The sequence below is a fragment of the Puma concolor genome, chromosome E3, assembly GCF_028749965.1.
Source record: "Puma concolor isolate L17-30 chromosome E3, mPumCon1.1.hap2, whole genome shotgun sequence".
NCBI lineage: Eukaryota > Metazoa > Chordata > Mammalia > Carnivora > Felidae > Puma > Puma concolor.
The window spans coordinates 10,763,756-10,787,016 of NC_141682.1; the positions used below are offsets into that span (position 1 = coordinate 10,763,756).

At 60.1% G+C, this 23,261-nt stretch overlaps 1 protein-coding gene across 13 annotated transcripts in view; it reads left to right on the forward strand.

The window, feature by feature from the left end:
* The window catches only part of ELN (elastin), a 31,025-nt gene that overhangs the window by 3,893 nt on the left and 3,871 nt on the right, over positions 1 to 23,261 (forward strand). For 2 of the 13 annotated variants that reach the window (XM_086692077.1, XM_086692072.1), the window contains exons 2-31: positions 1,957 to 2,007; positions 3,130 to 3,159; positions 3,648 to 3,680; positions 5,320 to 5,349; positions 7,254 to 7,349; positions 7,624 to 7,683; positions 7,767 to 7,835; positions 8,513 to 8,560; positions 9,508 to 9,579; positions 9,909 to 9,938; positions 10,375 to 10,446; positions 10,953 to 10,994; positions 11,410 to 11,469; positions 11,761 to 11,808; positions 13,211 to 13,303; positions 13,386 to 13,448; positions 14,013 to 14,192; positions 15,144 to 15,197; positions 15,736 to 15,864; positions 16,056 to 16,118; positions 16,536 to 16,622; positions 17,461 to 17,517; positions 18,526 to 18,633; positions 18,718 to 18,777; positions 19,314 to 19,439; positions 20,100 to 20,138; positions 21,563 to 21,616; positions 21,949 to 22,008; positions 22,264 to 22,341; positions 22,939 to 22,977. In XM_086692077.1, the coding sequence (XP_086548203.1) occupies positions 1,957 to 2,007; positions 3,130 to 3,159; positions 3,648 to 3,680; positions 5,320 to 5,349; positions 7,254 to 7,349; positions 7,624 to 7,683; positions 7,767 to 7,835; positions 8,513 to 8,560; positions 9,508 to 9,579; positions 9,909 to 9,938; positions 10,375 to 10,446; positions 10,953 to 10,994; positions 11,410 to 11,469; positions 11,761 to 11,808; positions 13,211 to 13,303; positions 13,386 to 13,448; positions 14,013 to 14,192; positions 15,144 to 15,197; positions 15,736 to 15,864; positions 16,056 to 16,118; positions 16,536 to 16,622; positions 17,461 to 17,517; positions 18,526 to 18,633; positions 18,718 to 18,777; positions 19,314 to 19,439; positions 20,100 to 20,138; positions 21,563 to 21,616; positions 21,949 to 22,008; positions 22,264 to 22,341; positions 22,939 to 22,977 (2,031 nt within the window). The remainder of the gene's footprint in view (positions 1 to 1,956; positions 2,008 to 3,129; positions 3,160 to 3,647; positions 3,681 to 5,319; positions 5,350 to 7,253; positions 7,350 to 7,623; positions 7,684 to 7,766; positions 7,836 to 8,512; positions 8,561 to 9,507; positions 9,580 to 9,908; positions 9,939 to 10,374; positions 10,447 to 10,952; positions 10,995 to 11,409; positions 11,470 to 11,760; positions 11,809 to 13,210; positions 13,304 to 13,385; positions 13,449 to 14,012; positions 14,193 to 15,143; positions 15,198 to 15,735; positions 15,865 to 16,055; positions 16,119 to 16,535; positions 16,623 to 17,460; positions 17,518 to 18,525; positions 18,634 to 18,717; positions 18,778 to 19,313; positions 19,440 to 20,099; positions 20,139 to 21,562; positions 21,617 to 21,948; positions 22,009 to 22,263; positions 22,342 to 22,938; positions 22,978 to 23,261) is intronic. The other 11 variants (XM_086692074.1, XM_086692073.1, XM_086692081.1 and 8 more) reach the window with 11 other exon arrangements.

The following is a 23,261-nucleotide window of genomic DNA, read 5'->3' on the forward strand; positions in this document are numbered from 1 at the left end:
ACCGACTCCTGTCGTCATCTGTTCTCACCTCCCCTGCACTTGCCCGGAGCAGGCAGGGCGGGGATCCTTCGCACCCCCCTGAACCTTCTCTATTTCCTCAGCTCAAAATGAGGGTCCAAATCTCTAGCCCCCTCCAGGCCATCGTGGTCCAGGCACAGAGCTTGGCGCTGTTGGGATCTGAATCCTGGGGGTGGGGGACGGGGGAGAACTGGGGAGGGCCAGGAGGGCTGCAGGGAGACGGGCAGGCGCTGGGGAGAGAGGAGGCAGAGGATGGGGCGGGGGAGCAGATCCTGGGCAGAGGAAGTAGGGGTTCAGCCGGGACGAGGTAGGGAGACTCCTGGGCTGGTTGAGGATGGAATAGGCTGGACTGAGACCCACAGGCAGCATCCTCCCCTCAACCTAATTCCCCCATGATTTATTAAATACCTACTGCATACCTGGCCGCAGGCCAGGTACGGTGCAGCAAAGCAGAGACAAAGGCTGACTATCTTTTCCTTTTTTTTTTTTTTTTTTTTTTGCAATTACTGTAGCCCAGAGCCAGGGCAGGACACATCTCTTATTTGAACCACTTGACATTTGACAATTTGCAACAGCCTTGCAGAGCAGAGGTTATCAGCCCTGCATTTCTTTAAAGGAAACTCGGGCTCAGAGGGGTTAAGTGACTGGCCCAAGGGCACACAGACGGGAAGCAGTGGCACAGCCCGAGGCCAGATGGGTCTGTCCCGAGCCCAGTGCTCTGTCCGCCACCCCCCACCCCCACGCTGCTCCTGCCCTCTGTCCTGGAGCTGGAGAGCAAAGAGGTGGGGAGAGGGGCACGATCAGGAGGGAGAGACAGGGAGAGAAAGGGGAGGAGGGGGAGGGGTGTGGCTCTGGGGCTTCGGCACCCGATGACGGTGACCTGCTGGGACGGGGCTGTGGGGCCAACAAGCCCAGCGTGCAGCATCGTCAGGCCACAGAGGCCAGACATCTGCCGTGAGGCCTCTGGACACACGACAGTACTGTCCCATACCGTCCCCCGACCCCGCCCGCGCCCCTTTCAGCAGGGTGGTGCCGGGGCCCCGGCTGGGGCATCGGCCAGGCAGCTCACGAAGCTGGGGCCACTGTGGTGGAGTCAGGGCCCGGTCTGCCCCCGGATCGTCTGTTGCCATGACCACGCTCGGGCCCGGTCTGGGGCCCAGCGCCACGGCGTTCCCCAGCGAGAGCTTCGCGGGTCCGTGGGGAGTGAACTCGTGATCTTGGCTGGGCAGACAGCCCCTGGCCTGGCCGGTGAATTAACTTTTCCTTAGGAAACTATTCACTTTGCTCATTCATGGTGTCCCCCTCTGGGCCCCGGCGCCTCCCAAGACAGCCCGGTGTCAGACGGCCAGAACCCCACCCAGCCATCGCTGCCCAGTGGCTGAGGACGCTGACCTCACGCCATCCTATCGGTGTGGGAATGGCTGCATTTTTGCTAGCAGCAGCCACATCTCCTTAGGGCTCACTGTCGTAGCCCAGCCTGCCCTCCCACGGCTCTGGGCCCTGCTCAAGCTGCTTACGGCTGGAGAGGGTTGACCGCCCAGCGGAAGGCAGACAGCCCCCAGCCCCGGGCCGGACCCTCTCTGGGGGCGGAGGGGAGAAGAAGCAGGTAACACCGTGCAAAACACCGTGCTCAGAGGGAAGGTCTGGGTTTATGCCCAGACTCCACTCTTCCCAGCTGTGTGTCCCTGGGAGCACCTCTTAACCTCTCTGAGCCCGATTTCACATCTGTTAAAATGAAAATCGTAATCTCTGCCCTTCCAACCTCACGGGGGCCATTCTGAGAAGCATGAATGAGAAAATGCTTTGTAAACATAAATTGCTTCGGCCAGCGTATCTTTCTTTGTAGATGTGCAACATCATCATTATCATCTGCATTATTATTGTTACTGTGCTTTTATTGGTTCTGGCTGATGGAGGGTTCTACCTACTCACTTCCAGGGGTCCCAGGGGCTGTTCCCGGTGGAGTTCCCGGAGGCGTCTACTACCCAGGTAACGTACAGGAAACTTCCGTGTGCTCGGGGAAGGCAGGTCCTGATTAGTTTGTAAGAAACGCGCGGTGTGACAATGTGGAAGGGGAGACATGGGCACGCCTACCAAAGTGGACCCACAAGCCCCTCCTACTTTCAAAAGCAGTCCGCGTGACACTTTCACAAGCCCTCAGAGCATAAATTTTCTGAAAGTTGAAAGACGATGCTTGCGAGGCCGTAGGAAAGTGGGCGCCTTCAGGCACCCCTGCCTTTCAAACCTTTAACCCCGGTCTTGGGAATCCACGCAAAGGAAATAACTGAAAAGCAGAGAGAGATCCCGAAGAAGGTCCATCGGAGGACCTTCTTTGCAAAGACGTAAAACCATAAGCCCACCTGACTGAAGGGAGTGATCAAGGACACTCTGAAATAACACCCAGCTACTCAAAAGTATGAGTGCGCTACCTGCACAACCGTATGGCGAAATGTTCTTCAAGTGCAAACAACAGAAAAGCAGCATTGGGGACTGGGAACGCCCCCAAAAGATAATGATAAACAGTAGAATGTGTTGCAGCTGTGGCATGGGGTTGGGGGGTGGGGGGGGCGCGTTTTCTTTGAATGTGGAGAAAGGCATCATGCTTTAAAGTAGATTGAAAAACCGAAGGTAACGCTTTCAATACTGAAAAAGTAATTTGAGAGGCGCTTCTGGGAGGTGCACGCCTGGAGGTGTAGGAAGAGAGGTGCCCGGAAAGGATGGGGAAGCTCAGTACCCTTCCCCTACACCTTGCCCTCTTCCATCTTGCTGTTCCTGGGTTACGTCCTTTTATAATAAACTAGAGATCTAGTGGGAAAAAAAAAAAAAGGCAGTTGAGTGTTCAGAACTGATATGAAGGTGAGGGCAGCCTCGGACACTCCCAGACACTGGCGGGCACCAGGCTGTTGGCCCAGTGGGGAACTGAGGCTCACGGAGCTTAAGGCTGGCCCGGCATCATGCGGCTAGGCAGTGAGGGACTTGACTGTGGGTCAGTGGGCGGCTTTCCGGCTGGCTAAAAAGAGAGCGCTCCATGAGTGAGAATGCCGTTGGCATTCTGATGGTTCATTCTCTCTCTCTCTCTCTCTCTCTCTCTCTCTCTCCCTCTCAACGCAGGGGCTGGTCTCGGAGGTCTGGGAGGAGGAGGTAAGCTCAGAAACCAAACTTGGTTCTCACTGATGGGGTCTGGCTGTGACTCTGGCCCAACCGGGTCCCCAGGTCCCAGAACCCCAGAAGGCCTCAGCATCAAGGGCCCCTCAGTTTATGGACGGAGTGTCCAGTGCTGGGGGAGAGAGCCCACCAGCCTCCCGGGCCCCTCCCCTGCCCTCTTTCCTGTTTCTTTTGATCTTCCGTAACACCCCTGCAAGGCCTACCGGGTGGGTATCACCTTTCCCTTCTGGGGCTGAGAAACTGAGTCTGAGAGAGGGTACGCCATGAATCCGGTCAGCTTCCTACCTGCACATCCAGACACCGGGCTCCCAGCAGCTCCCTGTCCAAAGGGTGGGGGGACCATTCCCTGACAGCCCCCTTCTAGAACCCGGGGAGTGAGAAGCCCCAGTGCCCCGAGGAAGATAAACAGTAGATAAATGGTGGCGTGGGGCTCTCTATACATTATCACCTCTTTCCCTCTGCAGCTCTGGGGCCAGGAGGCAAACCACCCAAGCCAGGTAAGACCCGAGGCCTCGGGGCATGGCGAGAGGGCTGGGAGCACGGGAGGGGAGGGCCCGCAGAGTGGTGGACCCAGTGAGGCGGGAGGGAGATAAGCAGGCTGGGGCCAGACCCCCGGGCTTCTAAGGAGCAGGCGGCTTCTAAGGAGCAGGCGGCTGGCGGCCGCTCCATGTCTCCCCCGTGTGAGGAGTGCCTCACATCTACCCTGCAAAACGCCTGTGTGCCCAGCTGCCTGGAGATTCCCCTGGGCACAGGGTCTCAGAAACAGCCCCAGGGGCAAAGGTAGGGACTGACGTTCCAGGGGCCACCAAGCCTGTGAATGTCAGTCTGGCGCTCAGACGGTAGGCTCCAGACTCCATCTGGATGGTCCCCTGACCCCAGACGGAGCTTTCTCTAACGCCAGGCCAAGACCCTAGACATTTCTGACCTCTGTGACAATCGGAGTCCTTATCTGACCACAGACTGAACCCCGACCCTAAGCCCCAGATGAGCTCCCTTCCCGACCAGGCCCCTTCCGGCAGTGTCTAGACCTTGGAGGTTTCCAGTAAGAGGATCTGGTTAGATCTGTCCAGGCCTTGCCCATGGGGCCCGGATCTGCCACCGAGGTCCGCCATCAGCTCAAACAACACACCCCCAGGAAAGGGGGAGGGAGGGTCCCTCCGGGAAGCCCTTAGACAAGCAGCAGGTGGAGGAAGCGGTGTCTCAGTCCAGATTTATGGCGCCGTCGGCATGAGATTCTCCACATGTGGCCTTGGCGCCCCCGGCTCCGCGTCTCCCTGGCTCTGAAGCCGGAGGCTCCGGGACAGTTTGGATGTCCAACGACTCTTACGAAATCCTGATGCTCAATGATCCAAGTGCAAATGAATCTACGGGACCCAGATCCCTCTTCCCTGCAAGCCCATCTGGGTTGTGAAATTCCAGGGCCGGGCCAGGCGAGAGAGAGGCAGGACAGCAGGAATCTTGGGCAAGGGGTGTCCTGGGGTCTGGAAGGGTCTGCGAGTCCGGGAGACTTTGTGCTTCACTGCTTATCCGGCCAGAACCCGTGTCCTGTCTCCCTTGGAGGGGCGACCCTCACAGGGTCTCCGGTGGTGGAGAGGACACAAAGGCGTGGACGCAGGACTTGGCTCAGCCCGGAAAACCCAAGCAGTGGGGTTCGTGACAGCAAAGCTGGAGGGGCATGGGGGATGGGCTGACCCCAGTGTCAGCACGACCAGAGGGAAGACAGGGGCGGCTGCATACAGAGTCCCATAATGGATGGGCACTGGAGTGAGTGGATGAGACTTAGTGGGGACTCTGAAAGAACTTCCAGCTCAGGGCAAAGGAGTAAGACCAAAAGGGGAGTCGGGATATCTCCCTCTGACGAGAAGGGGCTGGGGGACACCCACTGGGTGCCCTGGCAGGTTGCACACACTAGGTGCTTTCTGCTCACCAGCCCACTGGTCCCAGGAAGGTCGGGGACACACTGGCCATTCTATAGTCTCCGAGAGGTGAGGTGACTTGCTTCCTCACACACAGAGTAGGTGGGGGCAGCAGAGTTTGAGGCCGGGGCTCTTGGACTCTGGAAGAGACAGAGTTGGGCCGGCCAGGCCCCTTGGCTCCCGGCTACGGTCAGCTCCTCACCAATTTCCTCCTTTCCAGGGGCCGGACTCCTGGGGGCGTTTGGACCAGGTGAGTCTACAGGAAGGAGGGCCAGCAGGGGTGGGGCTGGTTGTGCTGAGGTGGCCCTGGGATCAGGCAGCTGGCGGGGGAGCCTGGGAAAAGGACAGATGGCTGCCCAGAGGTTGCCAGGCCACCCTCACAGGCCCCAGCTCCTTCCCACTTCCTGTTGGGTCCCCATCTTCTCTTCCCAGCCCTTCTGTGGTCAGGAAAAGCCTGAGCGTGTTCCCTGCCCTATTGGAGCTCAGGAAATGGGCCCAGCTTGAGAGAAGCTCCTGACAGACCTGGGGAGGGGCAGGGCCTGCAGTCCTGGGAAGTGAACCCAGAACACCCCAGGCCTGCCCTGACCCACACCGCACCTGCCCGGAAGGGAGAGGGGCCGCGGTTAGAGACCCACCTTACAGAGGGGCCAGCTGCGTCTCAGGCACGGTCAGCTCACACAAGGAGGAGATGGGGGAAAGGGGAGACCACACCCCATGAAAGCCAGGTAGACCCTCCAGGGCTCAGCAGCCCCCCATGTCTGGGGTCTGTCCCCAGAGAAGGCTGCCCCTGGGCTCAGGATAGCCAAGACTGGAGCTTGAAGGAAAGATTCTCACAGAATTGGAAACAAACCTGGCATGGTTGTGAACTCCAACCTGATTGCCCATCGGTCCTGGCCAAAGCCATGGAATGTCTCCTGGAGGGGGAGAAGGAGCAATTGGGCCCAGATGTGGGAAGGAGAGAGCCAAAGGGACCCATTCGGCTTCTCATAAACATTTTAGCATCCGTCTACGAGCAAGGAGGCTCCTGGACAGCAGGGGCGGCTGGATGGACAGATATACAGATGGTGGGAGACAGAAGGGGTTCCAGATACAGGGCAGGAAGATTGGGCTGAGCCAGGGGACTCCCTGCAAGGAAGCAGTACAGGCCTGGGGTCGGGGGCTGATGGTAGGAACAGAGCAGGGCCTGGCCCGGGGGGGGGAGTCCTGCTAGCAGACTGCTCAGCCCCAGCCCCCCCACCCGGCCCAAAAGCCCTGCTGGGTGCCCCTTTATCTGGCAGGCCTTTTAGGGGAAGCATGGTGTGGCTTAGGGGTGTTATGGGGGGTCAGTACAATCGTGCCTACATGGCACACAGTAGCTGGTCACTGAATGGTAGCTGCCATTTTATCAGGATCGGTCCCCAAGTCCCAATGCTTGGTACTTGCCATGGGGGACCTGTCATAAGCCCTGCTTGGGTCCAGCTTAGGGGCCTGAGCGCCCCACACTGACCACAGCACTGCCTGGTTCCCGATCACCCTCCACGAGACCCTTCCCATGCCGGGCCTGGGAATGATCCCCGCACACCAGCCTCTCCTCTCCTCAGCTCGCTCTGTCTCCTTCTCCCCCTGCAGGGGCTGGTGGGCTTGTGGGAGCTGGCCCCGGGGCAGGTGAGCGTTGACATCCAGGCAGTGTGCGCATCTGGGGGCCAGAGCCAAGCCCAGGGCATCTGTTCGGCGTGGAGGGCTGTTGGGGTCCAGGGACGCAGGCCAGGCCTATCCTGGGTGCCAGCATGGGGGGGAGGGTGAGACCACCTGTGCTGAGTGTCTGTCCAGGGCACGAGTGGGTCACAGCTGGGTGCTGGGTGAGAGCAGGACAGAAGCCCCAGGGGCCAATGGAGCCCAGAGGAGTCGCTCAAGTCGGAAGGGCTCCAGCAAGGCTTTCTGGAGGAGGCGAGGATGGCGGTTTGACCCAAAAAGATCCCCATAATTTCGCAAGGCTGAGCAGAGCAGCCTGGGCATATGTTGTTTTCCGACGCCGAACCTGGTCCTGGCCCAGGGGCCACCGCTTGGTGTGAAAGTCCTGCAGAGAGCCGAAAAACTGCCTGAAATGTGCCTCCCAGGAGGGACAGGGCCCGGTGGGCTGGGGCTCAGGGCCTCACCAGGTCCTCCCCTCGGCAGGGCTCGGGGCCTTTCCTGCAGGCACCTACCCGGGGGCTCTGGTGCCCGGCGGAGTGGCAGGTGCTGCCGCGGCCTATAAAGCAGCTGCCAAGGCTGGTGAGTGTCACTCCTGGGGACGCGCCTTAGGCCCTCTGGCCTCTGTGGGCTCACAACTTTGCAAAGCACCTTTCCTGGAAGGCAGGCGGGAGGGCGGAATTCTCACCTCCAATCCACTGGGGCTCGGGGAGACAGCCGGCTGTGCCCAAGTCCCCAAGTGAGGCAGAGGCAGGGCCAGACCGTAATGGGGGGCGTTCCGCTGGCAGCCCGGGGCACTCCCGCGTCCCACTATTCCTTGCATGACCCCTTGCCTCCCCCTGTCCCGGCTCCGTAGGCGCTGGGCTTGGCGGCGTCGGTGGCATCGGCGGGGTCGGCGGCTTAGGAGTATCTACAGGTATGGCGGTGAGCCCTGAGTCGGCCAGGTGAGGGCTGCAGGCCTGGGGGGAACCCACTGTGATGCGGCCCGTCCCATGCCAGGTGCAGTGGTGCCTCAGCCCGGAGCTGGAGTCGGAGTCGGAGTCGGAGGGAAGCCTGGGAAAGTGCCCGGTCAGTGTGCTGTCCCCGGGGGGGGGGCAGAGGGCGGGGAGGGCAGAGGCCCCCACCTGCACACCGCACAGGAAGGGCCGCAGTAGGTGGGGAAACCAGCTAGGCCCGCGTCTGGTGCCTCGTCTGAAACCTGGGAGACGGGCCCTGGCCCGCCTTCCGGGCCGTTCTTCCAGCTCTTAGAGCAGGAGACCTCAGAGACAGGCTCTGTGGCAGGCATTCAGATGACAGCTGGGGCACCGGGGCTCAGGAGGGACAGTCAGCTCAGAAGGGCCTGTCACGGCAGAGCAGGGCTGAGCCCCAGGCACTCGGACTCCCCATCTGGTGCTCGTTCCTCTGCCCCAAGCCCTTGAGGAAGTGACTTCAGGTTGAACAAAAGGCTGCCTGAGTCCACACAGCAGGGAGGGAACATCTGGAAGCTGTTAGCCCAGAGGTGGGCTGAGACGGCCATGTAAACAGGCTCCAGGAGACAAGATGAATCCACACGCAGAAGGGTTTGCGGATGATTTCCGAAACTCGTGGGAGAGCTGCGGCCACTGCACATGTGTCCCTGGCTATGCCCTCTGGGCCCTGGGAGGCCGGCCCGGGAGCCCCGGAGCCGCTTGGGAGAGAAGGAGCGGGGAGGGGTCCCCAGAGGCCAGGCTGCTGCTCATGGCCCAAACCTTCCCTTCTGGCCGCAGGTGTGGGCCTGCCAGGTGTCTACCCAGGTGGAGTGCTCCCAGGCACAGGTGAGGGCAAGAAGAAGAAAGGGACCCTAGAGCAAGGAGAGCAGCCTCTGGCAGCCTCCCAGGTGGCCCGTCACCTCCCCACAAGCCAGGGCCACCGGCTGGGCCCTGACCAGCCCTGTCTCCCTAAGCGTCAAAGCTCAGGCCTGGCCATCTTTCCCCACAAAGTCTGGTCAGCGTCACACACATCCCCCACCCCGCCCCAAACCCTGACCCTCGGCCCAAACCCAGACCCTCGTCACAGCCCGAGAAGGGCCCCCCGAGGACACACCAAGTCCCAGTGTGGCCAGCTGTTTCCCAAAAGCTGTGAGTCACCAGGGGGCCCGCCCAGCACATCCGCCCCGCCGGAGACCCCTCAGAGCTGCCCTCTCGCCCTCCTTTCCCTGCCAGGGCCTGGCCACCCCACCCAACATGTGACCTCCTGAATTCCCCCAAAAGCCCAAATTCAGCCTGCTCGGAGGGATTTGCTGACAGAGTGGCCCTCCCCCTGTCCCTCCGGCTGAGGTGGCCCAGCCCCAGTGGAGACATGAGTGGTAGAACCACCAGATGCTGGCAAACAGAGAGTTCCCAGCCACGGCAGATGGCCACTTCCTGTTTGGTGTGGCCGCACCTCCAGCGAGAGCCCCCGAGGGGCGCAGGCTTGTTGCCTCGAGCAGGGTTTAACTGTCTGCCTTCTCTGGGGACGATGTGCTGCTTGGCTGGAAATTAACTCCAATAACTGAGGCGCGGGCTCAAGAGGCTAGGAAATGGGGTGCAAACTCAGGTCTTCTGACCTTGGGTCAGACGGGGAAGGAGAGTCACCACCCCCACGTGCCCCTATCACCACCTGAGCCGTGCCTGTCGCTGACAGTCAGCACAGAAGGTCAGCTGTGTGACCCGAGGGAGGTGTGGGTGTCTGCGAGGCCTGCCTTCCCACCCTCACCGCCAGCTCCCTCCCTTTGCCCCCATAGGAGCTCGGTTCCCGGGTGTGGGGGTGCTCCCCGGGGTTCCCACCGGAACAGGAGTCAAGGCCAAGACCCCAGGTATGCGGCCAGCGGTCTGGGAGCCCATGGTGGGAATCTCCACCCACCCTCAGGCCTCTCCGGCCAGGAGTGGGGGTGGGTAGGGGGACCCTGGGCTCAGGGCCCTCTGGACGGGCACCTCCTGGGCTCCAGTCCTGGTACAACTGGCCAAGATGGGTAGCACCCCTCTCAGAAATCCTACAGTGTGTGTGAGGGCAGCCTGGGCCGGGAGATCTGGGCAGAACTGGCCGCGCTCTGGTCAGCCCGCCCCTCAGTGCCTCCTGGCCCTGGTTACTGGTCCCCATGGCGTCAGGGCCCCACTGACGGCTCCTTGTCATTGGTCGTTGCAGGCGGAGGCGGAGCTTTTGCTGGAATCCCAGGTGAGGCCAAACTGGGTGTCCCCAGGTGGGCGGGCAGGCCAGCAGAGGAGCCAGCCAGGCAGGGAGGGGCGGGGCCACCCAGAATCCCCTGGAGGCCTGTCCACTTTCCCTCATGCCTCCTGCCCCAGGCCTCGGACGGACTTCAGCACAGCACGCTGCTCCCCCCACCCAACCCCTCTGTCCAAGCAGCAGCCAGATGAGCCCAGAAACCCCACCAGTCTGTGCCAAATGCTGTGAGAGCTGCAGGCCCCAACTCACGGCTCGAGCCCCAGGAGGGAGAGCGCCCGGCAGTTTCCCGGGAGGAAGTGACCCAGCACTGAGCCGACCACTGATCAGCTGCTCCCACGGAGCAGAAAGTCAAGTGTGAGGCTGAGGGCTGAGCAGGCCTGCTGGCCCACATTGCTGGGACCTGAGTCTGCTCTCCTTGTTCCCACAGGAGTTGGACCCTTTGGGGGCCAGCAGCCTGGAGTCCCGCTGGGGTACCCCATCAAGGCTCCCAAGCTGCCAGGTAAGTCAGAAGGATGATTCAAGAGGTGCCACTCACTGGGCCTCACTTACATGCACACATATGTTTACACACGTGCACATGTGGGCACAGGTACAGAGACCCATAGCCCTGATGGGAAGCGATCTGTGTTGGTGGAAAGAAACACCCTTCGATGGAAAGACCCCTCCGATGTCAGCCCCCACCCCCGCAATCAGCTCAGACAATGAGATGGTTCCTGTTGGGAGGTTAATAATCAGGAAGATACTAGGATTCTAAGGCCATGGCAGGCCCTGGATTTGTGGGGGGAGCGCTGTTCCATCATCCCCTGGAGCAGGGATCCCTTTCCCTCCTCCACCGAGGGCATCTGCACTCCCGAGAGCCTCTGTGCGCAGCGCAGGACCTTTGGTGCGCGTAGGGAGGTCTCAGGCCTCAGTACCTGTGGGGGTAGGTCCGTCTACCCAGGCAGTGGGGGCCCAGCACAGGACTGCCATGGAGCAGCCCCTAAGCCCACCCTGCCCTCTCTTCAGGTGGCTACGGACTGCCCTACAGCACTGGGAAACTGCCCTATGGTGAGTAAGACCCTCCTAAACGGATGGGCTTCTAGTGCTTTCCAGCTGCAGGGTCTTAGCAAGGACCTATTCCACTAGGAGAGCAGCCACCTGGGGATGGAACAAAGTCTTGGAAAGGGAATTCCCTAACAAGGGAACACAGATCTTGGACTCAGGCAGCCTGGTTCTCAATTCTGGTCCTCACACTTAGCCCCAGGCCTTGGGTAAACCGGTTTCTTCTCTGAGCCTCAGTATTTTCATCTGCAAAACGGGAAGAAGCATCCCACACGCATTCGAATCTGTTTTAACTCTGGCTGGGAGTGATAGGGTGGAGACTCCGGGCAGCCTGACCCCTGAAGGGCAGGGCAGGGCAGGGCAGGGAGGGCAGCCACAGTGAGATCTGTACAGATGCCCACTGAGCCTCTCTGTTTCACAGGCTATGGGCCAGGAGGAGTGGCTGGTGCTGCGGGCAAGGCTGGGTACCCAACAGGGACAGGTAAGGAACCTCACCCAACTGTCAGCTCAAGGGGCACTAGTCACCCAGGCTCCGGAGCCCCAGGGCTGGCCAGGGTCTCTCGAGAATGCAGGCCAGCCCACCGTGCATCCAGACCCCAGTCTGAGCCTGGAGAAGATTCTCAGGTGGGGGCAGTTCCGTCAGCCTCTGCTTGCTGTGAAGTCCCTCACCCACACCCACACATGAAAGGATCGGCTCTCGTGGGGCTGGAACAGGTGGGCTCAGAGACACAGGAGCAGTTTTCAGAGTCTCTCCCTCCTTCCCCTTCCCTAGGGGTCGGCCCCCAGGCTGCAGCAGCGGCAGCTAAAGCAGCTAAGTACGGTGAGTGCCCCTGCCAGCCCCCAGCCCTCCAGCCCTCCAGCCCCCCAGCCCCCCAGCCCTATTATCACTGGGAGCCTGCCTCACAGAGAACAAACAAAGGCAGCCTCTGACCCCACCATTTATCCAGTGTTTTCAACATCATCCATTCTCCCATCCATCCATCCATCAATCCTTCCTTCTTTCCATCACTCCGTCCTTCCATCTATCCATTCCTCCTTCCATCCCTCGTCCATCCATTATCCATTCATCCCTCCTTCCATCTACCCATTCCTCCTCCCATCCACCCATCAATCCTTCCTTCTTTCCATCCCTTCATCCATCCACCCATCCATCCATCCATCCCTCCCTCTCCCCTTCTCTCCCTCCCTCCATCTATTTCAGAGACCAGGGTCAACTAAGAGCCCTGCTGGAAAATGCAGGCACTGTGGTGGGAGTCAAGAAGAGGGAGACATTATTTCTACCTGGGGAAAATCAGGAAGGCTTCTCAGGGAAAATCATGTGTGATTCTGGAGTTTACCATGTGGTGAATATAGGAAGGAGAAGCCCAGGCAGAGGGGATGGGTTTCTACGGTGGTTGGAATGATCATTTTGGGTGGTGCATACTTGAGCATTTAAACAATGTTGTTGTTCACTATCAAGTTAATGTGTGCTATACAACGTCCAACCCGCTCAAGTCAGTGATGCCTTGACCAGCAAAGGTGGCGAGGCCTTCCCTGCGCCCGTGTAGTGGGCAGAGTGAACATCTATGCCCCTGCCCCAGATCATCCCCCAGTTCAGAATCAGTCTACTGGGACTGAAGCCCTTGGCTTCATCTCTAGTTCCCGGGGGAGCCCTTCCTGTACCGAGATGGGACAGAGGACATCTCCCCACCGGCCCAAGGTGGGAGGATGGGTGGGGGAGGGGCAGAGTACTGAGCGGGAGGCCTGCTCCCTGGAGGCCCCGCAGGCCCTCCCTCTAGGCCCCCAAGGCTGGAGGGGATGGCTGGAATGTGGGAGCAGGAGAGTGGGACAGAGAGGGGCCGCCAGAGCCAGGCAGCCAGGCGCTTGGATTACAAACTTGGCCGAGGCTTTGGAACACAGGGAGAGGAAGCCTTGAACATTCCTGCAGGGGCCCCTCTGGCCCGGGGAGCGGCCGCTTGTGGTTTCTCAGTATGTGGCAGTGATCAGGATGGGATTTGTCTGAAAACATACAAGTCCCTTAATGAGCGTGTTGAAATGGACACTTTGGGGGTGAGTCAAGGAACAGTCGGGTGGGGGCCTTCTCCAGCAGGCCCATCCGGAGATGCCTGGGCCTCGTTCCCAGTGGAGATTGTGCTGGTTAAAATGCCGGCATCCAAGGAGCCTTCCTGCCGGGGCCTCCCGGGGGCGGGGCCCTGGGAGCCACATCACTGTCCCCATCCCAGCAGGTGCTGGAGGAGCCGGGGTTCTCCCTGGTGTTGGAGGTGGCGGCATTCCTGGTGGGGCCGGCGCAATTCCTGGGATTGGAGGCATCGCAGGTAGCGTCTGTACCGCTGGGGGTGGGGGTGTCCTTGAGAGGGTCCCCGGGAAAGGGCCTCACCCTCTGTGACTGTCTCTCAGGGGCAGGGACTCCTGCTGCTGCTGCTGCTGCTGCTAAAGCCGCCGCCAAGGCAGCTAAATTCGGTGAGTGCCCTGAGCAGGCCCGGGGCCCCAGCCTGCCCCCAGACCCCCGTCTGCGTGGGCCTTGCACAGCCCAGCCCTACAAGACCTCCATCCATCTATGGCAGCCTCTATCCCCCACCCCCGCCCCCGCCCCAAACATGCGATGTCCCTACCTCCTTGCCTTTGCCTGTTCTGGCCACTCTGCCCAGAAGGCCATTACTTTCCACTGATTGGCCCAGCTGGTGGCGGGTGAGGGGGCTCCCATGGAGTGGGAGCCCTTCCTACCTTCAGGGCTGCCCGCACCTGCTGCACCCACTGCCTGGGCGCCCAGCGGAGAGACCTCACTTTACTTTAGACACAGATCGGGCTCTTCCCGTCCACCGATCCAAACCCGCAGAGCTCTGTGCAGGTTCCGTCGGCCTCCCCTTCTCTCCGAAGGGTTGGATCCATGCAGGGGCAAGGCCAGCCTGCCTGGGATCTGCACTCAGGACCTGCCTCTCCCACAGATCACCAGAGCCATGCCCTTGGGGGCCCTCTGAGATTCCCACAGGGTCCGGCCAGGAAGACAATCCTTTCCTCCCACAGGAGCTGCCGGAGGCGTGGTGCCTGGTGCGCCAGGCTTTGTCCCGGGAGTTGGAGTCCCAGGTGTTGGGGTCCCAGGTGTTGGCGTTCCAGGTGTTGGGGTCCCAGGCGTTGGCGTTCCAGGTGTTGGAGTCCCAGGTGTTGGGGTCCCAGGTGTTGGAGTCCCAGGTGTTGGAGTCCCAGGTACTGGGGGCCCGGGGAATTGTGGGTTGACTAGGTGAGCTGGGCTGTGTGTGCGTGCATATGCGCGCGGGTGAGAGAGAGATACTGAAACGATTGCTAAGACTTTCAGATTCCCCCTAATACCTCACGCATCTATCCTCTTCTCTTCATACGACTGCCCATGCCTCGCCTTCTCCTCCTTGGGCTGTAACAACCTCCTAATTAGTCACTGTCAGCATCATCTTCTCTAATTCATCCTCTGGCTGTCAGTGTGCTCCTGGAAGCAGTGGCCATTTCTTTTTCATCTCTGTGTTCCCAGCCCTTAGCTGAATAAGTGCTCAGTAAATGGTGGGTAAGTGGATGGATGGATGGATGGATGGATGGACGGACACCTGGGTTTGTAGGTGAATGGCAAGTGAGTAGGTGAGTAGACAAGTTGATGGATGAGGGAATGGGTAGATGAAGGGACAGAACAAGGATATGTAGATATATGGATGACTAGACACATGGGTAAAATGACGGATGGATAGATGACGCAGGGATGGAAGGACAGATGGAAGGGCAGATGGGGCCCTAGATAAGTGGCTAGAAAGATGGATGGCTGGATAGATGGGTGCCTGGATCATGCATGATGGATGGATAAGCACATGGTTCAGTGAGCAAATGACTAGATGGGTGTGTGGAAGGCAAATGCAAAATGAATGATTGGATGGATAGATGAATGGCTAGATAGGCGGATGAGTGAATAAGTGGATGGATAGGTAGGTGCACAGAAGAACAGAGAGATAAGTCGTTGAGCGGGTGGATTGAAGTCCAAGGATAGCCAAACAAATGGACAGATGTGTGGGTAGGTCGATGGGTGGATGAATGGGTGGTTAAGTAGACAGATGGTCAGAGGAGTAAACGCGGATATGCATGGGTGAATGGATAGGCAGAACTTTGCGTCATTTGTGTCCCCCTTGGCCTCTCCAGGAGCTGTGTCACCAGCTGCAGCCGCCAAAGCAGCCGCCAAAGCAGCCAAATACGGTGAGTGCTGTGTGACTAGCTCTGCCCCATCCTGTTCTGGCCAGAGAAAGAAGGGGAGTGACTTACCCAAGGTCACAGCACAAGCCACTGACAGAGCTGGGACTTGGAACTGTTGGGCCCCAGGGCAGTGTCTCCTCTGGTCGTCTCCCACCACGAGGCCATGGGGCTGAGTGATGGGAGAGTCCCAGTACGGCATTCCCAGTGGAGACCACGTCCCTGAGCTTCCCTGCCCTGGCCAGGGCCCTCTCAGAGGAGCCCAAGCCTGACTGGGGATACGGGACCTGCCCACAATCTCTCTATAGCCGACAAAAGGGCCCTTCAGAGAAGACAGTGGTTGGAGAGTGGAGGGGGCAGGGTGTCCGTAAATGCTCCCCGCAGGAGGCTGGCAGGAGGCCCGTGCATTCTATGGTTTCCGGTCCTTCATTCATCAGACTTGGGAGAGGTTTGCATCGTCCTTCCGGCTGACCGGCACCCCCCAGAGCCCTCCCCAGCCTCCCTCACTGAGATGCTTTTCCACCCAACTCTCTTCCCTCTGCAGGGGCCAGAGCGGGAGTGGGAGTTGGAGGCATTCCCACTTTCGGGATTGGCGCCGGGGGCTTTCCTGGTTACGGTGTTGGAGCTGGAGTGGGCGCTGTCCCTGGAGCTGTCCCTGGAGCTGGCCTTTCCCGTGAGCCTTAGTTCCATCTGGGTTAACTTCTCTTTTGTAGGGCTGAGGGGGGGGCAGGGGGAGGCAGGGGGGCGCAAGGGAGCGTAGACTGGGCTTCAACACGCGCGAGGACGGCCTCCAGCAACTTTGGGTATGAGCACTGCTCGCCCAGCCCCACTGAGATGCCCCAAACTTTCTCTCTTTCCTCGCAGCAGCCGCTGCCCAGGCAGCAGCCGCAGCTCAGGCAGCAGCAGCCGCCAAGGCAGCCAAGTACGGTAAGTGCCCTTGCCTTGCCTGTCCCCACACCCAGGGCGGTGCCCTCCCCTCCTGCTCACCCCAGCCCTGCTCTCGGGCTGTCACATCCTGGGCTTTCTCACAATCGTTGGCTTATCTGACCTGGGGCCCAGGCTCCAAGCTCAGAGCAGTTCTCCAGTGAGAGGGCAGAGCAACCCCACCCTCAGGCCCCTGGGGCTGAATGGCCTGGGTCAAGGTCAGGAGTCCCCCGACCCCATCTTCCGAAGCCACTCTGACCTCTTCTGCCCTTTTCAGTTGCTCACCACTATGATTATCAGCCCCGCTTCTCAGCTGTACCCCACATCAGCCAGGTGGAGGTGCCCGTGCAGCCATTCTGTTCCCCACGCCACCGTCTCCCCTTCCCTCTCCCAGGAGCCTGACGCTCTTTGCTCTTCTAGGTGCTGGAGGGGTCGGAGGCTTGGGCGGGCTGGTGCCAGGCATCGGAGACGGAGTAGCAGGCGTGCCAGGCGTAGGAGGGGTGCCAGGTAAGCTGCGTCCCCAACCCAGAGGAGGGGTGGCTTTGTCTCACGAAAGGAGCCCTGGAGTTGACCGGGTCAAGTACATCACTTTGCGGATGGCAAGACTTCACGGAGCCCAGGGGTGGGGAGGGGAGAGGGCAAATTCCCCTTTGGAGGGAAGCCCCTCCAGGGGACCCCAGCTTGCCGGGGCGGGGGGGGGAGGGCTCGGGAAGTCAGCCGTCATCCAGCTAGGTGGCCGAGCTGTGCTCTGCCAGGGCTGGATGGCCTCCTTCACTCCAGGGGCCTTTCTGGTTCCCGATCAGGCGGGAAGGTCTATACCACCGTTGGGCTCACGTCCTCGGTGGCTTTTTCCCCACCAGATTTCTCTTCTGTGTGCCTTCTTTCCGGGAGAAAATTTCCCTTCTGAGTTTCCCCCTAAGAAATGGGCTGTTTCCTCCCATTTGGGATACGGGCACTGTTAGGAATTTCTCTTTTTTCTTTTTTTTTTTCTTCTTCTTCTTTTTTTTTTTTTTTAAATAAACACCACCATCAGCAGAAAGCTGCACAAGCCTTCTAGAGGATGAGGAGAGGGTCTGTGCTTCAATCCATCAGCTTTGGGCTCCGGTCTGCCATAGCCAGAGCTAGAATGTCACGGTCCCAGGGCCGTTTCCCAGGGAAGGGACGTGCCTAGGTTCCATGTGCTTCCTTCTCTGTCTGCAGGGGCAAGGAGGCAGCGTGGGGAGGGTCTGCTGGGGGAGGGGACATTTCCCTATGGGTGGTCTTTCCAAAATCGGGGAAGGGGAAGGGAGGATGTGGGGAGGGGTGCCAGGGACTGCCCCCTGATCCCTGTTCTTCACCTCTCCAGGAGTGGGGACCCCGGCCGCCGCAGCCGCCAAGGCCGCTGCCAAAGCCGCCCAGTTTGGTAAGTGTCCCCCCCAACCCCCCATTCTGGAGCACGGCTCTCTCATGTTCCCTGTTCTAGGGTCTAGCGGGGCCCCTCCCCCCAAGGAGGCAAGTCCCCTCGGGCTGTCACATCCTGGGCTTTCTCATAATCGTTGGCTTATCTGACTGCTTTTAGGGGTGTGGGTGAAGTCCTGATCAGGAAAACAAAGTGAGAGCGGGCCCTGGTGAGCCCTCCAGGACCGGGCTCCCCATCCTTCCCAAAGCCCCCGTCGCCTCCGAGTCCAGCTGGGGCCTGCCCCCCTCTGCACCTCACACTGGGCTCACTGGACTCCCATCTCCTTGAGCTATGGCCAGTATTTCTGGCTCCCTGACCAGCACCTTCCTGAATATGCCAAACCACAGCAGCCTTTCTAGATTCCTTCCCATCCGTAAGCCAGGCCCTGGGCCAGGGCGGGGGCAAAGAGGCAATTTGGGGACCTGCAGATATCAAGGTTCAGATCACGCAACTCAGCGCTGTCTAGGCCAGAGTCTCAACGTCGGGGCTGCTGACCCCCAAACTCACATATGACAAACAACCCCTTTTATACAAAGCTGCTGTTTGCGGAGGCAATCCTTACACCGACTTTGCGAAGTTGGTACTACCGTTCCCATTTTACAGATGCGGAAACTGAGGTTCTGAGAGCCTAAGTGACACGTCCACATTCACACAGCCAAATGGCGGCGGAGCTGAGCTTTGAGCCCGGGTCTACCTGTCTTGCAGAGTTCCCTTTACTGTGTAACTGCCTCCATCACCCCCGAAAGTCTCAAAGGGGCCCCTGTCCTCCAAAGGTTAAGAGCTCCTGATCCCACACATGTCTCGTTTTAGGAATGAGGAAACTCAGGCCCATCAAGGGAAAGTAACTTGTCCAAGGTCACACAGCAAGTCTGTGTCTGGGCTAGGACAAGATCTCAAGGCTCTGGACTTCCAGCCTGCAGCTGTCTTCCTTGGTCAGGACTTGGTTAAGAATTAGCTCCTCCGTTCTTGCAGGTTTAGGCCCTGGAATTGGCGTGGCTCCCGGCGTGGCTCCCGGCGTGGCTCCTGGCGTGGCTCCCGGCATTGGCCCCGGCATTGGCATTGGCCCTGGTGGTGTTATAGGTGAGCTACTGAGTAAGAGGGCCTGAGGGACCTCTGAATCCTCCATGGGTGCCATCTCTGAACCCCCCCCCTCTCCCCCTGCAGGAGTGGGGACCCCAGCTGCAGCCAAAGCCGCTGCTAAAGCGGCCGCCAAAGCCCAGTACCGTGAGTGCCCTACCACCTTTCTCCCCTCACCCCTGCGAGCCTGGGGCTGGCCTAGTGTGACCCAAGCCACGATATGCAGCCTCAGCACCAGAGGGGTTGGAAGCATAGACTGGGCATGAGGGAGACCTGGGTTCAAGCCCTGGGTCCCACACTAGCGAAGCAACCTCCGAGTTTCCTGTCCTTACATGGGACACACGGGTGCCGACGGCAAATGTTGCAGATGGTTGTCAGAAGTGAGTTAATCCAAGAGGGAAGGAGCCGGTAGGGGGGTGAGGAACCAGGCTCGAAAGGACGGTGGTGTCCACAGCCACCGTCTGGCCCTGAATGCCAGACTGGGAGAGGCTGGACTTGGTGGTCAGTGGGAGTTTTAGGAAGACCATTCCTGGTAGGAGTACAGAGGGCAGGTTAAGGGCAAGGAGACCCCTGCATGGGTCTGGGCCCCACTCTTGGGGCCTGACTCGGCTTCCTGGGTGGGACACCCCCAGGGGCGCATGCTCCCTACCTGCTGCCACCGCACCCCTGCCCATCTCCCCCAGGGGCTGCAGCTGGGCTTCCTGCTGGTGTTCCTGGCTTTGGAGTTGGTGCCGGCGTTCCTGGCTTTGGAGTTGGTGCTGGCGTTCCTGGCTTTGGAGCTGGCGTTGGCGTTCCTGGCTTTGGGGCAGGTGCGGGTGAGGGGCCTTCTAGGGGCTGGGCGGAAACTGCCCCCTGAGCTCGGAGGAGGGAGACCTCTCTTCCTGGCCACACATTCCTGGGAGCCTTACTCAGGGGATCATAGTAAACTCCCCATCAGGTCCTCCTGAGCAGTCAGAGATGACTAGGGTAACAGATGGGGGGCAGGCCAGGCAAAGGGAGTGCCCCCAGGCTGCTAGATTTCAGAGTTTCTGCCTGCTCAGTAGAGGAGTGATGGGGTTCCGAAGTGAAAAGGAGCCCACAACCCAGGAAAGGAGGGTGGAGGTCCCTGGGGTCAGCGGGCATGAGTGGGGCCAGTCTGGCTCCCATTCAGCAGTGCACTGTGGCAAGAGGGCCACTAGGACCTCCAGTTCTTCACCTAGCCCCTGCTCTGCGTCCAGCCTCAGGCAGATCACACTGGAAGAAGGAGGCACAGTTCAGCCTCCAAGCAGCCCCAGACCAGACTGGCAGTGGCACGGTTAGATCCCGGAGCTCTGTACCTGTCAGGGTGAGCTCCTGGCTGGGAGTCTCTGTTCCAGGGCTTTGAGACGAACGATGAAGGCTGATGAAGTCAGGGAGGGCTGCCTGGAGGAGGCAGAACTTCTGGGCACAGAGCTCAGCTGCTGACCAGCCCTCTTTTCCTTTTTCCCCAGTGCCTGGATCCCTGGCTGCCGCTAAAGCAGCCAAATATGGTGAGTGCGCCCTGCCCACTGCCCACCCCCCTTGGCTGGCTTGCTTGCTGCCCTATCGGCCCTGAGAACACCTGGTCACCCGTCGCTCCTCCACGGGGCCAGGGCCCGGGGCCCGGAGCTTGCAGAGCACGGCTGGGATGGTCAGGGTGGAAAAAGGCAGTTTCTAGGACACATTAATGATGGTTCAGTAGACCTGGCTCCTGCCCCCTAAATGTCTATCATGCTTCCAGCTCCGGGACGACTCGAAACGCCCCTCACATTTCCAAACCCCCTCCTCCCCCCAACCCCACCCCCCCGCCACTGGTGGCAGTTCCTTGATGAGGACCACGGTCCCTAAGGCCCTTCTGGCCCTGACAGTTTCATGGGACCCGAGGCCAGGGGCCCCGCCTGCTGTCGGCCGGGCAGCTCCTGCCTCCTCTCCAGCCCAGCCAGGACACCTCGTCTAGGCTCACCTCCCGCCTGCCTCGCTGTCAGCATGACTGTGCCTGCCACGAGCCTGGAGGACGTGGCAGCCCGCCTGGACAGACCCACATTGTCTGTGGCCCCCGCATTCCTGGCCTCCTAGGAGCCGGACTCGGCCTCTGCCAGGGAACCGCCAACCGGCCCCGGCCAGTCCGCTTGGGGCCCGTTTCCACTTCGGAAAATCCCGGCTTCCTCGGCCCCCACCCCACCCCACCCCCCACGGGCCCGGTGGCCCACAGGCCCCTCTCCTGTTCCTTGCCGGCTGCTGGCCTGCCTGAGCCTAACAGACGTTGCCAGGGAAACAAAGCAGTTAAGGGCGCTGGCTCCCATTTCTTGCCCGTGGAAACTTGAGGACGCCGCGTAGCCTCTGCCGGGCCTCAATTTTCTCATCTGCACAATGGGGACGATAATAGTGCCTGCCTGCCCCGTCGCAATGAATAATAAGCGGGCCACCGCATGCAAAGCACAGAGAACCGTGACTGTTGCGTAAGGCGTTACCTGGCCATACGCAGCAGCTCCGTACTGGACGGAGGTTCAGAACTCAGAGTACGTCCGCTCCCCAAACACCTGTAGTGTGAGTGGGGTAAGGATCATCATCCTTGTTAGGGAGATGGGGCTCTGGGGGTCAGAGAGGCGACAGCTATAGTGAGAAAGCAGAATTTGAACACAGGATGGGCAGGACCCGAGACGCGTCTTCTGCCCTCCGCAGCTCGTAGCCACTGCTGTGGCCACCTGTGGCTCCCAGCACCAGCTGTCTGGGAAGGAGACAAAACGGGTGGGCCAAGGCTCAAAGGGGTCCCCCCCTTGCCCGATTGGTCAGGACAGAGCCAGGACCCATACCGAGGCGCCTTCCGCTGGGTCACGTGACTTTGGCCACCCGTCTGCTCTGCCTAGCATCCCCGGGGCAGGGAGACCTCGTCCTGCAGAAATTGGGGTGCTGACTTTCCATCATCTCTCCACAGGAGCTGCAGGGGTGGGGGCTCTTGGCGGAGTAGGTGTCCCAGGCGGTGTGGTAGGTGAGTCAAAAGCCCAGGACAGGTGGGACGCCTGGGTGGCTCAGTCGGTTAAGTGTCCGACTTCGGCTCAGGTCATGATCTCACCGTTTGCGAGTTCGAGCCCCGCGTCGGGCTCTGTGCTGACAGCTTAGAGCCTGGAGCCTGCTTCGAATTCTGTGTCTCCCTCTCTCTCTGCTCCTCCCCTGCTCATGCTCTGTCTCTCTCTCCTTCAAAAATAAATAGAAACATTAAAAAATTAAAAAAAAAAATTTAAAAAGCCCAGGAAAGGCTGGGCAGGGAGGAATGCTGACCAGTGGAGAGTCCCTCACTCTGACCTCCTCCTGTGTCCCCAGGAGCCGGACCTGCTGCCTCAGCTGCTGCCGCCAAAGCTGCTGCCAAAGCTGCCCAGTTTGGTGAGTGCTGGTTGGAGGTGGGGGTGGCCCCCAGGCCCTGGGGTTTGGGGCGGGGAGGCCTCTGACCGTGCACCATGGAGCACATGGTCCCTGACCCACCCCCGGGGCCCTCAGAGGCATCGTCTCCCCAGGGCCCAGCCCTTCGAGGCCCCAAGAGCTCAGGCTCCACCTGGGTCCAAGGATGAGAACCCCACTGTCTGCAGACAGACCAGCTATTCCCACCATCGGGATTTGAACACGTGGCTCTCTCCACAGGCCTCGGGGGAGCCGGAGCCCTGGGAGTTGGGGGGCTCGGAGCTGGCGGAGCCATCCCAGGGGTTGGGGGCTTTGGAGGTGAGTGGCTGCTCTGGAATCAGAGCGTGCATGGGGCGTGTGTGTGTGTGTGTGTGTGTGTGTGTGTGTGTGTATGAGAGAGAGACACACAGAGACTGACCTTCTTTCCCACCCCCGCGTACCTGCCTCGGGCTGGCCTGTAGCATTTGGGGGACCTTCAGCAAACACCCTCTTGCAGTTGGGCGCCCCCTCCCCTCCCTCTCTTCCATCAGCCTCCCAGACCACTTTAAGTGGGAGTACATCAAGACAATGATGGTTTTGCCCATTTTCCAGAGAAGGAAAGCAAAGTCAGGAGGGAAATTTTCTTTTCCCCGAAGTCTCTGCCACCGTGGCGGGCCTCGTGTTGACATTTCCCTCTTCCGTGGGTCATCCGTTGTGTCCCCCTATCCGAGCCGGCCTGAATCTCGTCCTGCGTGCTCCAGCCTGGACACACAGGAAGAGCTTACTAAAGACTTTTGGGAAGAGGGATGGGTAAGGGAGGGCGGCAGGGCGGATGAATCGGCGGGCAGATGGTAAGCGGGGCGAGCAGGTCAGGAGGGGACATGACTCGGGGAGGGCCCTGCTGTTCCTGAGCCCACATACCCCGTGTCTCCCCAGGTGTGTCCCCAGCTGCAGCTGCTAAAGCGGCCAAATATGGTGAGTTTCTCTCCTGCCCTCCCCTCTGCCCAGGTGTCAGGTTGCTTCGCACCCCACCCCACCCCTGTCCGCTGTCCCCACCCCAACTCAGGCCTCAGTCCTGCTCACAATAGCCCTGAAGGTCTGTTCTTGCCCCCAGAACCCAGAGAGGGTGCTCAGCACCCCTTAAATCGTGTGTGGTCCTGACCCCTGTCCACCTGCAGGTGCCACTGGCCTTGGAGGTGTCCTAGGGGCCACCAGGCCATTCCCAGTTGGAGGCAGGGGCCATCCATCTCTCTGTGAAA